We start from the raw sequence: 17,250 nt of genomic DNA on the forward strand, positions 1-17,250 counted from the left end.
CGCTCTGAGAGGCCAGATTATTATGCATTCAGAGATCATAATCTGGCCATTTGGTGTGTATTTTCTTATGACCCTTACAAGAATCCTCTGAAATAGGTCTTACGGAGGAAACTGAGGCACAGTGAACAAACTTCCTAAGAATAGACAGAGTAGTGAAAGGTGGAAGAGTCAGGACTCAAACAGAGGCCATCTGCACCAGACCCAACCCTCCTAAAGAGGCAGCTACACGGTCTCATAGAAACAACTGAATAACTTATCTATTCCCCTCAAGGCGGACATCTTTATTTTGATTGTGAACCACAGTTACTTATCTGAATGAAAGCCATGGATCTGAAACCCCAGGAGTGTCATTCAAATCCAGCCTGGATAGCAGAGAGCGCGTACCTGCTGCACGCTGAGCGGCGTGAGGATCTCCTCCCCCCTGAGGAACATCGATCTCTGGGTCAGAGCGTCCGTGAGCTGCGTTGGGTCCAGCCCAAGTAACTCTGCAGACCTGCCCAAGGCTGGGGATGGAGAACAAAGTCAACGTGGACTCCCAGCCCCCAAGAGGACCAGGCCAAAGGGACGGCCAGGGGGTACAAAGCTAGCCACTCACAGCAACACATGAAAGCAGCAAGCGCCCATGAATCCCTCAGCAGAATTTATGGGACATACATTCTATTGTAAGTTTGTCGTTCCTTTATCAAGTCCTAGGTTAGTGGCAAAGAACCTGGAGCTTGGACCAAGTGCAATCCATAGACCCCAAGATTAGGGGGGTTCCCAAGACACTGTAAGAGGTTTGTGAAGTCATAACTATTGTCAATGGTAATATCAAGATGTCACTTGCTCTTTTATTCTCATTCCCTCACCAGTATACCAATGATTTTTCCAGGGATTACATGACCTGAGGTATCTCGAACAAAATAAATGCAACAGCAGATATGAGAACCCAACCGGCCTCTATTACATTAGATATTAAAGAAACTTGCAAAAATATAAGACAATGTCACTCTTCTTACTGATTTGTTTTTCTTGGAAAATAGTCTTCTATACAAATATTGTATTTTAATATGCAAAGGGTTTATTATGGTCATTTTGCAAGGCCTGCTTCATTCCTGATATTGTGAACACCACCAACAGGTAAGACTCACAGTTTTAAAAGGAGCTCTCTCTCTCTGGGGTTCTCCATCACGTTAAGATTATTACAAGGTGCTGGGGCCAAACAATTAAGAACTACTGGCCTGCAACCCTGGGCTCCTTACAGCCATTTGTACTTGACCTCATTAAGTTCCCAGCCTCCATGCCCTCTTATAGTGCTTCCATCAGAACAGTTTAAAAATAAATAGAGAAACCGCTCCAGGAAAATGACAACTGACACAGCTATGCGTGCGTGAACTCACTCAATCTCTACAACATATCCCCGAGGCACTTTACCAACAAGAAGCTGCTGGTGTTGAGGTGATCAATAACCCAGGAAACAGCCCGAGAAAAGGGGGCGGGGACAGGAGGGGCGACCTTACCCGTTTTGAAGGAAACCTGCGCCCCACCAGCAGTGATAAATTCTATGTTCCCAAGATGCAGTATGCCAGCAAGCAGCCTCAAAACCTCTCGGACTTCCTCCTTGCTAAACTGCATTACGTCCATTGCCGTCTGGAAGAAAAGTAACGTGTTTCATTGTCTATGTGTGTGTGTTTTTCATACTAAAAAAAAAATTTTAAAAACGCCCATTGCTCAACAAAATTACCAAGTAGTGTTCTAAAAGGCGAGAACATAAGAAATAGATGTATGACCAGTTTTAAAGATAAAGAAGAACATGAGGTTAGGAACTGTAGAATGTTGAGGAAGAGCCTAATCGATGACACAAAACTAAGTATCCGCCTAATGTACAAGCCTCTTAGTTATGCCACAAAAAATTATATTTCCCCCTTCAGATAGCAAAGCATGGTGGAATATTTATTTTCTTACACGTGAAAATAGGAGGGCAATTTGGGAAAGCTAAGCCTTCCTGAGAGTTCTGCAGGATCAAAACTATGGGGCTTGTCCTCATAGTTACTCACAGCAGGAACCCAAGGAGGTGGAATAAACTCTATAATGGGAGAGTCTTTGTATCCTCTTACTACAGATACTGGTGGACCTAGGCATGGACCTGGGTCTATCTGCCTTGGACATTCTTTGACATCTCTACTCCTCATTTCTCCAAAGGGTTCTTAAGGTCTTATCTTGGCCTCTGGGTAGTAAATGGAACCTTTCATAATGCTGTTTGGGGGGAAAATAACAATCAACAGGCATCTACCTACAGGAGTATTGTAACCAGCAAGTATCTAAACAACTTTAGCCAGGAGTCTTCTCGATCCCATCGAAGATGTGGTCATTTTCTATTGGGATTTAGGAGCTATATTCATGTCAGGAACTCTGCACTCACACCCACATCCACAACTGAGGACAAAATTGGCGACAAGGCTCCTGAAATGACCTACAAAGAGGACTTGGGCCTGGCTGGTGTGGCTCAGTGGTTAAGTGTTGACCCACAAACCCAGAGGTCATGGTGCAATTCCCAGTCAGGGCACATGCCCGGGTTTCAGGCTCAATCCCTGGTGGGGAAGGGGAGGTGCAGGAGGCAGCCGATCAATGATTCTCTCTCATCATTGATGTTTCTATCCCTCTCTCCCTCTCTGAAATCAATAAAAACATATTTTAAAAAAGAAGAAAAAAAGTGCACTTGGATCTGAAATCACTGCTCTGACCGCAGGAGATGTGGGAGAAGGAAATCATGAACCACTTTGAAGCAATAGAAATCACAAAAGGAAACAACTGGAGATTTTAAAATGTGAGACACATCATTTCTTTACAAGGAAAAAACAGTGAAGCTGAAACAAAGGGCAAAAACAATAGACAGGGAAACAAAATTAAAAGGGGAAAAATGCAAGGGAAGGAACAAGAGCTATATTGGGAGATACACACGCAACAAAAATAAAATAGGCCCTTCTTACACAGGAAGTGCAAATCCACAGAGAAATTAGTCTCCCATCTTAGAAACGAAACATGCACAAATTAAAGAAAATCGGGGATCATTTCTGTTACATTAGCAAGTCATTTCTGAAGAACTGACCTGACATGGTGAAAATGGCGTGTTTAGGCACTGGCCACTGGTACTATAAGTGAGTATAACTTTTTGGAAAAGGAGATTATGTGGCAGGATTGCGTTGGGCCACACGTGCATACACTCTTACAATGTTTAGAGGTTAAGGAATTTTCTCATGGTTGCATTAGCAAGATTCAAAGTCCAGGAATTTGTTATTTATTACTTTCCAAGGACATTTAAAAAAAAAATAATTCCCCTGTGTAATCTTCCATAACTTCAAAGATGAAAATTTGTTCCAAGGAAAATGTTGACAATAATAAAGTTTTGCAACATGTCACTACAGCATTATCTTAACACTTTCAGAGAATTCTAACGAATAGAGTAAATAACATTGTTAGAATAGTATATCGTCTTTAAAGGAAATTCTCAGCATCATGTAGAAACATGATTATATTTTGCTTTATCCAAAGAGTAAAAACTACATTTTTTAACCATAACTAATAAAATCAGGATGGGAAGAAAACTTACAAAATGAAAAATATGGTAGTATTGGTAGGCTCATAAACACTGTGTTGTATCATGTCCTTTAATGTTGTTGACATCTTTCTGAACAATAAATGAGACTATTATGCAAATTGCTCAAATGAGACTATTATGCAAATAGCTCTCTACCCAATGGCATACCACTCCCAATGCGGAGGAATGAATTGTGTTATGTGGGATATGGATGAGCGAAAGAAGGTAGACACAGGAGAATACATTCTGTGTGATTTCATTTACATAAAACTCTAGAAAAGACAAATCTATGCCACGTATGATGACTGAAAGATCAGTGGTTCCCCAGGCTGGTGGGGTAGCTGGGATTGTCTGGGTAGGGAACAAAGAACTTCTGGGGTTCAGAACTGTCCTTTATGTTGATTGTGGTTGAAGGCACATGAGTGTGCAAATTAAAAATTCACTGAAATGCATACTTTACATGGGAGTGTTTTATTTTATGTACACTATAGCTCAGTAAAGTTTATTACAAAAAAAATCAAAGACCATGAATTGTTTAATCAATAATGAGAAGACTCATTTCAGGGTACGAACAAAACTTAATGCAAAAACAACTATTAGTCAAGTGTTTATCAATAAATAGGCCTATGGAAAAATAATTATTCAAATTTATTTATTCTAAATGCAAAGAAATACGGCTAAGAAATATAGAACAATTTATTATGTCCAGGACTTTAAAACAGTGGTCAGGATCAAGTCAGACATCAGCAAAATAATTTTTAAAAATCACCTATGCTATGCAAAAGTTAGTATTTTCTTTTTCCATGATGAAAGTTTTCCTCATATTACCAGACACAGTCAATACTCTTTTGTAAAAATGTTCTAAGCTCATCTTAGAATGACCACAGAAATGAAAATATTCACTGCTTTAAGTCACCTTCCTGGACTTGAAACATCGATAAAAGAAAGAAGATTTTTGAAAACCAGTCTACAGTAGCAGAAAATTTCAAACAGTCAAATGAAAAATGTCAAAAGATGCCTATGAAAAAACTGTTGGCTGCCGAGGCCGGTTTGGCTCAATGGATAGAGCGTCGGCTTGGGGACTGAAGGGACCCAGGTTCGATTCCGGTCAAGGGCATGTACCTTGGTTGCGGGCATATCCCCAGTAGGGGGTGTGCAAGAGGCAGCTGATCGATGACTCTCTCTCATCGATGTTTCTAACTCTCTATCTCTCTCCCTTCCTCTCTGTACAAAATCAATAAAATATATATATAAAAAAAAAAGAAAAAAAAGAAAAAACTGTTGGTTAAGTTCTGAGAATACATACAATGTAGAAATGGAGATTCGAAAACAGATGGATAAAGTGTGCTTACTGCATTAATAAACTTGTGACTTCTTCACTTTCAAGTCCAACTCTGAGCGAATTAATTAGTGAGGAGTGCGGTGATAAGTGGTAATTGCATTAATAACTCTATGGGGTAATTTAATGGTTGCAACCAATTATCACCAGCGTGGGAGTGGGTGCCAAAATTGCTAGCCAGAGCTCCATCCATTGTCTCTTACTGTCCTATTTACGATATTTTTAGTAGCAATCTCCACCCCTAGGCAAGAGTAGCACTTTAAGGTTTATTATAATTATCTTATTTTCTCAACAATAGGGCTCAAGACTTAAAAAAAAAAAACAACCCTGGGAAATTCTCAGTATACTTTAGAAGCACTGAATAGCAATTTAGTTATGAAACTGGCACAGTTAGACAACATATTTTCAATAAAGTCTGTGCTAAGCCCATAAAAATTGAATGTTTGTGAAAGTGTGTGTGAGAGATGTTGGGGGTGATACAGTCCCAACCATGAAGGACTGAAGGTAGCGAGGCTGTCACATTAGAAAAAAATAGAGAAGATTGGCGAATTGAGGGTCATTCACTGCTAAAAGGTACATCTGATCTGCTCAGAAGTCAGTTGTATCCCAGGCCAGCCTGGTTTGGTGCTCACAGAATCATAGAGGTCTTTTTTTTTTTTTCTTTGCTCCATTGGTGGAGATTTCATAGAAGTTGCAGGCTGTCTTCCTTTTAATTTTTCCTCAACACTCTGACTTACGTCTCTCACCTTTGCTTTCCCTCCATCCCCTACCTACAACAGTAACTTGCTCCGGGCTCACTTCACTCGAGTGTCTAGGAGATCATGCAGTGCGTCCGCCACCAGAACCACAATTCCCAGCATCTGCTCCCTGCACTCTCAGTTTCTGCTTCCGGCCCAAGGCCCCTCCCTTCCTCTCCCTCAGTGCAGGGGGCGGGCGTGGACTCTGGGCTCCTGTTGCCAAGGCAATGCCGCCAGCATCCCTGCCCTTGCCACTATGGGCGCCACCATCTTTGTTGTGGAGTGATGGTTAATTTACATATTACCCTTTTATTGCATAGGATATGATTTTTAGGTTATCATAATAATAATTACAAAGTTGGGATGCTTGCTGTAAAAAATGTAACACAGAGACTGGTAAAAAATATATACTATCCTAGAATTCTGCCTCATGGGTGATATTTTTGGTATATTTTGTTCCAATATTTTTCTGCATATATAATTATTACCTATACATGACATACATTCAGGGTGGGGCAAATGTAGATTTTACAGTTTGTTTGTATGGAAAATAATACAATAATTAATAAATAATCAAAGAATAAACTCTGTTTCGCATACTCACAACTGTAAACTTACTTTGGCCCCACCCTGTACATATAATGCTTATTATTTAAATAAAAAGATTATAGTGCTACACACCACCTTCCTTAATATGTAATAAGCAAGTTTTCCCATATTATTAAATATACGTGAGCATGTGTTTTGCTTGTTGCCATGGCTCTTATTCTATGGATTTAACAAATTATTAAAGCCATTCTCCAATTCACGATTTTGAGAGTTTAGGGGAAAGAATCCTATTTTTTATCTATTTTATTTATTTATTTATTTATTTATTTATTTATTTTTAATAGATTTTATTGATTTTGTACAGAGAGGAAGGGAGAGAGATAGAGTTAGAAACATCGATGAGAGAGAGTCATCGATCAGCTGCCTCTTGCACACCCCCTACTGGGGATATGCCTGCAACCAAGGTACATGCCCTTGACCAGAATCAAACCCGGGTCCCTTCAGTCCCCAAGCCGACGCTCTATCCATTGAGCCAAACTGGTTTCGGCAGAATCTTATTTTTTATAGAAAAGAATATTTTTCCTCCTTTCTGAAAAGCTGTTCATTTATATTTCTTTTCCGACAACATTGCTTAGCACTTCCAGAAGAAGGAAACCACATTTTCCTGATTTCAAAAATCACCAGCTATATCGTCTTCGACATTTCTGACGAGTTCACACTAAAAGGTAATTGCAAAGTAAGTATTAGGATCTATTAATAGAATACTTTTAAGTTTGTTGTGTATGTTCACAAAGCCAAATTTATGTCTACACTTTTCTTCCTTTCTGGAAGACAAAGCCTTTCATCATAAGACCACATTTCAAATGTCAAAACCTATCATTTCAATTTAAAAATAAAAGCTACCAATCACTGAAACTAGGGCATGTTCCAAAAATTAACTTGCAACTAACAAGAACAAACAGTTCTGAATCAGAAAATGGTGCCCCAAGAGGAAAACCATCAGAGCACCTTCTCCTGTCCGGCACTCAGGACGAGGGCAGGCCTCACTGCCAGTGCCCCCTAGTGGCCAGTCAGCTGGTCTGTCTCACCTGCAGTGAAACTACCACTTAGATAAATAGGAGTCTGTCCGTAACCAGGAACAACGTCCTATCACAGGACATTGGGCAGCTTCAATAAATAAGCAAAATATTTTGTTGAGAATTTGCGCATCTATGTTCATTGGGGATATTGGCCTGTAATTCTCTTTCTTTGTGGTGTCTTTGTCTGGTTCTGGTATCAGAGTAATGTTGGCTTTGTAGAATGAGTTTTAAAGTGTTTCTTCCCCCTCCACTTTTTTGGGGGAATAGTTTGAGGATAGATACTAATTCTTCTTTAAGTATTCGGTAGAATTCCCCTGTGAAGCCATCTGGTCCCGGGATTTTGTTTGTTGGGAGTTTTTTTTATTACCGCTTCAACGTCATTGCTACTAATTGGTTTGTTCAGAATCTGTTTCTTCTTGGGTTCATAGGACTCTGTTCCCATATCATTGTTCATAGTATTTTTGAATGATTCTTCGTATTTCTGTGGTGTCCACTGTAATCTTTCCTCTTCCATTTTCCGACTTTATTTGTATTCTCTCTTTTTTGCTTGATTAAGTCTTGCTAGAGGCTTGTCAATTTTATTTGTCCTCTCAAAGAATCAACTCTTAGTTTCCTTAATCTTTTCTATTGTTTTTGTTTTCTATTTTATTTATTACTTCCTTCTGCCTTACTTTTAGTTTATTTCCAATAGCCAAGATGTGGGAGCCATGTAGGTGTCCACTAATAAAAAAAATGTGGTGTGGACACACACACACACATACACAATGGAATATTACACATCAATAAGAATGAAATCTTGCCATTTGTGACAACATGGATGGATCTAGAGGGTATTAGGCTTTATGAAATAAGCCAGAGAAAAACAAATACCATATGCTTTATTCACTTATATGTGGAATCTAAAGAACATAAATGAACAAAATAAAAACAGACTCACAGAAACAGAGCAAAGGGATAATCACCAGAAGGAAGGGGGGTGGGAGGATGGTTGAAAGAAAGGGGACTATAGTCAACAATATTGTGGTAAGTTTATACGATGACAGATGAATACCATACACAGTGGGGCGATCACAGTGTAAAGTATATAAAAATTTAATCATTATATTGTACACCTGAAATTAATATCACCAATATAAGACTGCATTTCAACTATACTTAAATAAAAATAAAATTTAATAAAAGAAAGCAAAAATAAAACAAAATCGGAAAAAATCCTGAGACAAATCTTTTTTGCAACTCATCAAAAATAAGAATGAGTTTTTTAATTTATTCTAATGTAAGATCTTTCGGCAAAGGGAGTAACGCAGTAAATGAATTGTGAATGGAGAAAAATCTGAGTCACGAGAGACATTGAGGGAGCCAAAATAAAATTGGGAAAGAAGAGAAATACCGTTCCTAGACAATGGTGCAAATGGAATTATTTCTGTTTTTAATAAAAGTTTTATTTGAAACAGAAAATAAAATTTGTTCTTTTTATGTCACTCTTAATAAGGGAAAATAAGAAAGTAACTTACAATTACTTCCCTAAAGGATTCCTGGTCACTGATTGTCTTGTCTTCTACGCATCCCGACTGATTCAAGTAGTGGTAGTTTTCTGGTACAGATAAATAAAATTCTTCTACAAAAAGGAGAAAACAAAAACATCAGTACTTGACTGGCCAGGATAAGACTGAATCTGAGTTTTTTACTTTGTAATGTTAAAATCAAGTACATAAATAATTCTGTGCTTGCTCTGGCCGGTTTAGATCAGTGGATAGAGCGTCACCCTGCAGACTGAAGGGTCTTGGGTTCTATTCTGGTCAAGGGCACATGCCCAGGTTGCAGGCTTAATCCCCAGTGGGGGGGGGGGGGGGTGCAAGAGGCAGCTGATCGATCATTCTCTCTCATAGATGTTTCTAACTCTCTATCCCTCTCTCTTCCTCTCTGTGAAAAATCAATAAAATATATTTTTTTTAAAAATGAAAGAAACTCAACATTGTCTATAGTCTCATACATTTTGAATCAAATGATGGAATATCAACAAAGTTCAAACAGATGTCTTCCCATTCCTGATGGTTTTTATAAAGGGAAAGTGAGTGACTCACCTCTCTGCTCGCCCTCCAGCCCTGCCAGCAGTGCATAGAATATGTGGTAATTCCGCTCCCCAGGATTTTGCCTTACTACTCGGTTCTGTGGAAAGAAATCAGATTTCTATTCAGAGATGTTTTCCCCTGCTTAATTAACAGAAAACAATAATTTCCGAAAATTGTAATTGTGAATTAAATCATGTCTACTTACTTTTTCTAATAAATCTTCATGTGAAAAGCAATGGCAAGTCAAGGAACAAAACCAGGATATGACCCGCTTAATTATGCTCTCATTTTCTGTTCTTTGTTACCCAAATAATTACAATTCCCCAGTCCACTGATATTGAGACTTCCAGTGCCAAAAGATAAGCCCTGAAAGCATAGACTATTTCACCTAAATCCAATTTCGAAAAATTGGGCAGAACTGATTTCAAACAACAGCTGATGTTTCATCAGAAATCCATTTTTTCAGGTTATGAACAAGATATCAGAGATTTCCAAGAGAAGAATGGTTCTTTATCCCCTAGAATAATTAATAGGTCAAACACAGTAATAATAGAGCAATAATTGGATAGGAAGAACCAGACAGAAATGTTTCATTCATATTCTTCATCCATCCCTTTGACAAGAACAGTTCCTACTTGTGGAGTCAAATACTGTAGACAAAAAATAAATAGATAACGAAACAGGATACAATCTACAATCCTCCCGCCCTGAATATTTCCCTTCTGGCAGATGTTCAGCTGAACGAACTTCCCAAAGCGACTGGAGTTGTTGTTGTACACGGTCTTTGCGTTGCCAAAAGCTTCCATGATGGGGCTGAAAAGAAGTCAGGACAGCAGCAGTGTTAATGAGGACAGAGCTAAAAAAAACAGCAAGGATAGTCCCTACAGACGTCAAAACACACAAGTGCAAGAAAAGTCTGAGATCAAAAGGACCAACGGTGGTTATGTTCCTTCACAGAAGAGCCCGGCTTCCAAAGCACTTACTGAAGTGGGTTTATCAAGAACATCCACCTTGAAGGGTAGCTCTCAGGGCTGGTTGTGAGAGTACAGGATGCGTCACTGAGTGAAGGAGGCCAGGAAGGCTCGTCCCTGCACAAATTGCTTGGGCTTATTTAAGCCAGCCAGGGATTGCACAGAAAAAGCTCCTTTATAATTCTAGGAACTGAATAAAGCCCATCCTGAAGATTCTACCCATTGCTTGTGTCTTAGGAGTAACTTCTTTGGGTCATCTCTAAGTGGTCAGGGATCAGTCAACTTTTTTCTGTAAAGATCATTGGGAGTCTTCATTCCAACTACTCAGCGCTGGCGTGATTGCTTGAAAGCAGCCAAAAATGAACCGTGAACGAATGTGTCTGGGTCCCAGTAAAATGTAATTTATAAAAACAGGCTGCAGCCGAAACAGGTTTGGCTCAGTGGATAGAGCATCAGCCTGCAGACTGAAAGGTCCCAGGTTTGATTCCAGCCAAAGGCATGTACCTTGGTTGCGGGCACATCCCCAGTAGGGGTTGTGCAAGAGGCAGCTCATCGGTGATTCTCTCTCATTGATGTTTCTAACTCTCTGTCCCTCTCTGTAAAAAATCAATAAAATGTATTTAAAAAACAAACAAACAAACAAAAAAACAAACAAACAAACAAACAAAACAGGCTGCAGGAGGGAGATGAAAAACATCCTGGAGCTGGATGGTGGAAATGGCTGCACAACCTGGTAAATGTACCTAATCTCGTACTTGGGAAAATATTTCAGGTTAGAAGTTTCATGTTATGTGTATTTTACTACAATTTAAAAAATAAGTTTGAATGAAAAAATAAATAAAACCCACCAAAAACCAGTTGCAGGATCTGGACTAAGTTTGCAAACTTCTGGACTAATTTCTAAAGAATCTTCTATATATATATATATATATATATATATAAAAGGCTAATATGCAAAGTGTCCCTGCAGGAGTTTGACTGGGATACCAGGAATTATATCACTCGCTATCATATGTGCTGACCACCAAGGGGGTGATGTGGAATGAAGGAAGGCCCCAGCTGGCAGCTGGCAGCCTCTAGAGACCCTATCTATGCATGAATTTCAGGCACTGGGCATCTAGTAGGATCTAAAAGTCTCTATAGGTTCTAAAATATTATAAGGCACAAACCAGACTCTGGGCAACTGCATATTTTAAAGATAATTCCAGATGATACTTCACCACACAGTCCTCTTTCAGTCATGAGGCTCACTGCCATTGGATAGATCAGTAATTTTCTGCCACATGAAGCTACAAATAAGCGACCTGCTCCCGTGGCACTTCCAGGGGCAGAATGCAGAAGAGAGGCTCATTTGTCTCCATGCTGAGCCCCTGTCCCCCAGTGGCAGGAGGCAGAAATTCCTGCTGATAACAAGGCCTCCAAAAAAGCCGGTCAAGGACTCTGTTAGAAGGAGGCCTTCCCAACTCAACCCTGGCCCAAGGATGGAGGGTCAGGTTCTGTTGCTTGGGTTTCTAGAAATTGCTATGTGCATGTCAAGACCTTTCCTTGAGGAAAGAGAAGTCAAAAAAGAGAGAAAACAGATCCACTAGTTTTAACTCTTCCTTAAAAAAGCCATACCCTGAGGAAAGTGAATCCTGTTTGCTGGAAACGAGAGAGATGATGAAGAAATACCTGCTTTCAAGAATGGCTTGTTCAACACAGGATGTCTTCTCCTTCAAAGAGAGTTCCAAAGACTGTTGACTGATGACCGATAAAAACTTGAGGATCAACTTTGTGCTTTCGGTTTTACCTGCCCCGCTTTCACCACTGAAAGACAAAACGTGAAAGTTTGTGCTTCTATAATATAATTTCCTTCACAAAAACCACCTTGGTCCATGTCATTGCAACCCATCCACTGAACAACTGGTGAAAGGTGGGAAGAGAGAGCTCAAAATGCCTGTTTCAAGAACTGAGTTGAATGAAAGGAGAAGTCCTTTGTCCCGCTGGCCTCAAAGGGCATATGAGGTCAACAGAACTACCTTTGCTAAGATAAGGTAATTAGATGGATGGTGCCCTTCATGGGAGGGAAGGCCTACTAGCATACCCCAGACACCTCAGCAGGGCCAGGCTGGTCACAGGCACTGGGTAAGACATTGCTAAATGAGTAAGCCCATTATCAGCGTGTTTCTGGGGCACTTTAAGCAGGTAAATGTGCATGGAAATGCAATCAGCCATACATATTATTGAGGGGATGGAGAATGGACCCTCAGGTACTCAACCCACACTAAGTCATTCTATTCCCAGGATTGTCCTAAAAGGGAGGCAGTAGTTAAGCTTAGTCCGAATTTAACACCAGATCTGTCTGTGTCCAAAGTCCTGGAGAAACCCTACTTTAATGTCGGTTAAGGAAAAGGTATCAAAGCAATACAGAAGGGGAGGGGGGTGGGCAATGGGAGAACTGAGAAAGGTACAAGCAGTACCCTAAAGGACTGGCAAACACCAGCCAGGCAAAGAGAAAAGGGGAAGGACTGGGTTTAGACAACCATGTGAGTGAGAGCACAGAAGTCAGATGACCTTGGAAAGGTCTACAAGGGAGTGCGGTTCTGGTTAGGTCAGCAGGACTGAGGAGAGGCAGTGGAGAGAGGGAGCCAAAGGATAGAGTTTGACCATTCAGAGGCACCTGCATGAGACAGAAGGCAAAGACAGCGCATCAGAGTCGCTCTGGAGTTAATGCTCCAGGAGAGAGGGTCCCTTAGAGAGATCAGCTGCCATAATAACCCAGGCGTGTGGTGGTAGGTCCTGGACAAGCCCATCTGGCTGGAGCCGGAAAGGAAGGTATGGGGATGCAAGGGATCTGAAGGGAAAACTTAATTTTGTTTAAGGCACCATGCTTGGTACAGTGGGAAGAGCAGAAGTAGTAAAAAGGCAGAGAACTTGCAAAAACCCAGGACATGAATAACAAACAGTACAGCAATGCCACCGACATCACGAGGCAGCATGCTGGGAACTGCTACATGGGCGGCATGAACAGATGAGCTCCATGCTCGTTGTAGAGAAGAGCTCTGTGAGTGCCAAAATCTAGGAAGTTATCACCAGAGAGGAATGTTGCTGAACACCTGGTGAATGATTAAGCGCGTGTAATAAAGGAGAGGAAATGACTCAGAAATGACATCTCTGTGCCCTGCTGGGTGCCATAGGCCCTTGGGGCATCTCCATTGGTCCAGGCCGGTTGCAGTCATTCCATTCCCTTTGCAGGCTGGCCAGGACAGGCGCCAGCATTTCAGCCAAAGAGCTGAAGTGTGCTGAGGGCTCCCGGGGAGGGCGGCATGCACACCAAAGAGAAGAGGTAGAAATGTCCTCCCACCCCCTGCTGGCTGCAGACAACAAGCACCCGGGAATCCACACCCACCTTGAGAAAGTGAAAGCCAGTGGGGGCAGCTGAATCCACAACCCTGGAATCACCCTGTTGTCTTGTCTGAGATAATAAGAGCCATACAAGCCAAGCCAACTGTGGTAGGGTTTTTTGTTACCAGCAAACAGAATCTCCCCAGCCCCGGACTTAGCCTTCCTCTTCCCATAGCTGGCCCCTCCCCAGCCCCGTGTGGCTGGCAGACCCGAGGCATTCAGCAAGGATGCACCGAATGAACAACACAGAACCCAAGAGAAATTTACAAGAAGAGATTTAAATAATTTGATAGTAAAACACACACTCACCTCTCTAGTGGCTGTGGATCATTGAATTATGTTAACAAAACAAACTCAAAGGCATGCGTTCTCTAGTTAAAACATGTAAGGCAGAAATAAAGTTATAATACATGTTCCCCAATCTCACTCCCCATGCTTCAGCTCACAGAAGGAGACAACATTTGCACCTCCCTGTGGTAAGAATGGCGATCAGCAACAGGGACCGAGTTTGGCCAACTCAACAACGGAGCAAGAGGGACATGTGCTGCTCCCATGTTGGTGGCTAACACCCCTGGTGGTCCTCTGGACTCTACCTGCCACCCCTGCCACCCAGGTGCCCTCAGGAATAACATGTCTCATAAAGACAAAGTAACACCGAGTCAAGCTGAGTTTCTTCGTCTCCCATGTCGGAATGGGAGATGAGCAAGAAATAGAGCATGCTCATGGTACACCCCTGAGATTCGGGGGCTGTTTGTACAGCAATCAGCCTACCCTGAGGAACACAGCACAGCAACAATACAATCTTGAATATATCCTTCAAACTGGACAGGAAAGACTTGGTAGAGAAGAAAACCCAGGACATTCGCTGCCATTAACCAATAACTGATATAGACCTACATCAATCTTCAGCCCCCCTTTTCACATTGGACCACATTTTCTGCAAGTGTCTCCTTTAAGTACACCTGTTTGGGTTCATCTGGGTGAATGTGGGAGAAAAACAAGCGTGGAAGAAAAGTAAAGCTGAGGTTTACGCCATGCTCTGCAAGCTCTCCACCTTGGCCGCATACTAGATTTCCCTAATATGTGGGTCGTGTTGGTTTGACCCTCAATAATTTTGCTACTGTTATGAATCGTAATGTAAACATCTGTGTTTGGGGGTCGTGGCATTAGAAAAGCTGAGAAGCACTGATTTAGATGGAGGGTAAGGATTCCGTAAACACCTCTCTGGGAAAATGCAAAAATATGCTCTGCGATTAACTGGATGAAAATGAAGAGAGGGAATGGGAAGGCGAGAGGAGGGGTCAGGATTTCAGCCAAAGGGAAAATAGAACACACACACACACACACACACACACACACACACAGCCAAATTAACAGGACTAATTGAACCCTCTGGTTCATTTCGTTTTGCTCACTTTGCACCCTGACTGCCCTATTGCTTCGGTTTCAGCGTGCGGAGCCTTTTCTACCACTAGGTTGTGACTCACTTATGCCACCCCCTCCCTGATTCCAGCCATGTAAAACAGTAACTCCTGCAACAATTACGATGCTATTTCACCTTCACTTGGAGCAAACCTATCACTTACATCTCCAGTCCTACTCTTTTCTCCTCAGCCCAGGGCAGTGAGTCCTAACCCTTGACGCCAACCCGACTGCAAACAGAAACATAGGCTTCCGCGAAAACGCGGTCACCCAGATGAACCCAAATGAGCTTATGCTTTACAATGATAAAAATGGGAAAATGAAAAAACAAAAAACCATAACCCAGAGTACCGACGCGGGCCTCGCAGGCCGTATCAGATGTTTTGAGAGTTTTATCACTGGCAGAATGGGAAATCACAAGACCAGTGGTAAGCAGGAGAGGGTCATGATCAAGTTCAAGGTTTTAAAGAATCACTGTGCACAGTGCGGAGTGTGGGAAATGGATGGAGGGAGCGAGGGAGGAAGTGGGAAACAAGATGTGAGAACAGATGAGAAGTGAGAGGCCCAGGACTGCGGAGGGAGAAAGGAAGAAGGGCTGGGGGCCACCCGGTCAGGAGGGGTGGTTGTAAGCAACAGGGAGCGTGGGAATGACTCCTGAGAGCCGGGAGCTTGCTAGCATGACCTGGGCATTGGTAACACAGGTGTGCACAACTGTCAGTACTCATCCAAGTGTACATGGAAGAGCAGCATGCGTTGCTATATGGAATTTTACTTTCTAGATCCAAGAATGATTTCTTGATCTCAGGCTTGGGATCTCCAGAAAGGGGAAGTCCCACTTGCTGAGGATGTAAAGCATGAGAGGAGAAACACACTTCTGGGAGAAAACGAGAAAGGATGTAGGACATGCCACCCGAGAGGCCCAAGAAACACCTGTGATGACACCAAGGGCTCATGGACGTGTGTCTGGAGCTCAGAGGAGAGACTGATGCGGGAGGTGTTACAGTCTGCGGTCAGGAAGATCTGAGAGGAAAGGCAGTTGTTGGAACAGGAGAAAGTGGAACATGACTGAGGGGAGGCGTGCCCACAGAGCCAGGAAGGAGCCCCATGGAGGAGATGGGGGGAACATGTGGTGTAACGGGCCATGAACCAAAGGTGCATGCATTTTAAAAAAATATTTATTTACTTTTTTTATGAAACACACTAGAAATTTTGGATGATGATGCCAAACAGCCAAAGCATCGGGACAGGCAGACTTCAGAGATGGAGGAGCGAAGTCTCCAGGGGAACAGGGGAGGGATCTGGACTACACAGGAACAAAAGGGCCTCTGCCACAATGGGTTCCTGTAGCCACCCCACAGGCCGGTTCTCAGACCAGTGCAGGTGTGTGTCCGAAAACGATGGCCCCCAAATCTCCTCAGCTGCTCATTTTTGTAAATAAAGTCTTATCAGAACACAGCCCGGCTGTTACTTGTGGACTGTCTATAAACACTTTCACACTCCAAGGGCAAAGCTGAGCAGTTGGAACAGAGTCTCGCCCACGAAGCCTGAAATATGTACACACTGGCCCTTTGCTGACATCCCAAAACATCTCCGTCCTGTCAATCAAATCTCCTCACTTCACATAGTTTTCTCAGAGTGTACACCCACCACTCCCTTGCTTGTAGAAGACCAAGAAGACGTCTGCATTGCCCAGAGGATTCAGTCCAAAGATCTTAGCAAGCTGGACAAAATCCTTAAAACTTCAACTCTGTCCCAGGAATTAGGATTCTGATCTAAAACAAACACTGGGAAACTCAAGTTCAAATCCTGTGTCTGTCGTTCATAGCTGGTCTCTTTAGCAAGTTATTCAGAATCTGAGCCTCAGCTTCCCCAAAAGCCTGGGCTTTCCTGAGGATCACACATAAGCCTGTCTTCTCAATAAATATCAGTTCCGTCCCTCTGTCTTTCCCCAGCTCCTCCATCCCCTCAGCAAACCCCATAGCCTCAGAGAGTACCTTCCACTTCCTAAGCATCCTTGTTTGGCCAAATATCACTGTTTCTGCAAATGCTCTGTGTCCTTCCTCCCCTCTCTGCTGGCTGTCTAACCACCTGGTCACATGTCACCTTCTCTGTGAAATGCC

General features: G+C 42.2%; 1 protein-coding gene across 3 annotated transcripts in view; it reads right to left on the reverse strand.

Annotated features, from left to right (window-relative positions):
• MYO10 (myosin X) overlaps positions 1-17,250 on the reverse strand; it is a 189,963-nt gene that overhangs the window by 71,182 nt on the left and 101,531 nt on the right. For all 3 annotated transcript variants that reach the window (XM_036411036.2, XM_036411035.2, XM_045571550.1), the window contains 7 exons: positions 11,996-12,130; positions 10,042-10,166; positions 9,559-9,572; positions 9,366-9,450; positions 8,796-8,899; positions 1,500-1,629; positions 385-503 (listed from right to left, as the gene is read on the reverse strand). In XM_036411036.2, coding sequence (XP_036266929.1) covers positions 385-503; positions 1,500-1,629; positions 8,796-8,899; positions 9,366-9,450; positions 9,559-9,572; positions 10,042-10,166; positions 11,996-12,130 — 712 coding nt within the window. The remainder of the gene's footprint in view (positions 1-384; positions 504-1,499; positions 1,630-8,795; positions 8,900-9,365; positions 9,451-9,558; positions 9,573-10,041; positions 10,167-11,995; positions 12,131-17,250) is intronic.

This window comes from Pipistrellus kuhlii, unplaced genomic scaffold (genome assembly GCF_014108245.1).
Source record: "Pipistrellus kuhlii isolate mPipKuh1 unplaced genomic scaffold, mPipKuh1.p scaffold_m20_p_4, whole genome shotgun sequence".
Lineage (NCBI taxonomy): Eukaryota > Metazoa > Chordata > Mammalia > Chiroptera > Vespertilionidae > Pipistrellus > Pipistrellus kuhlii.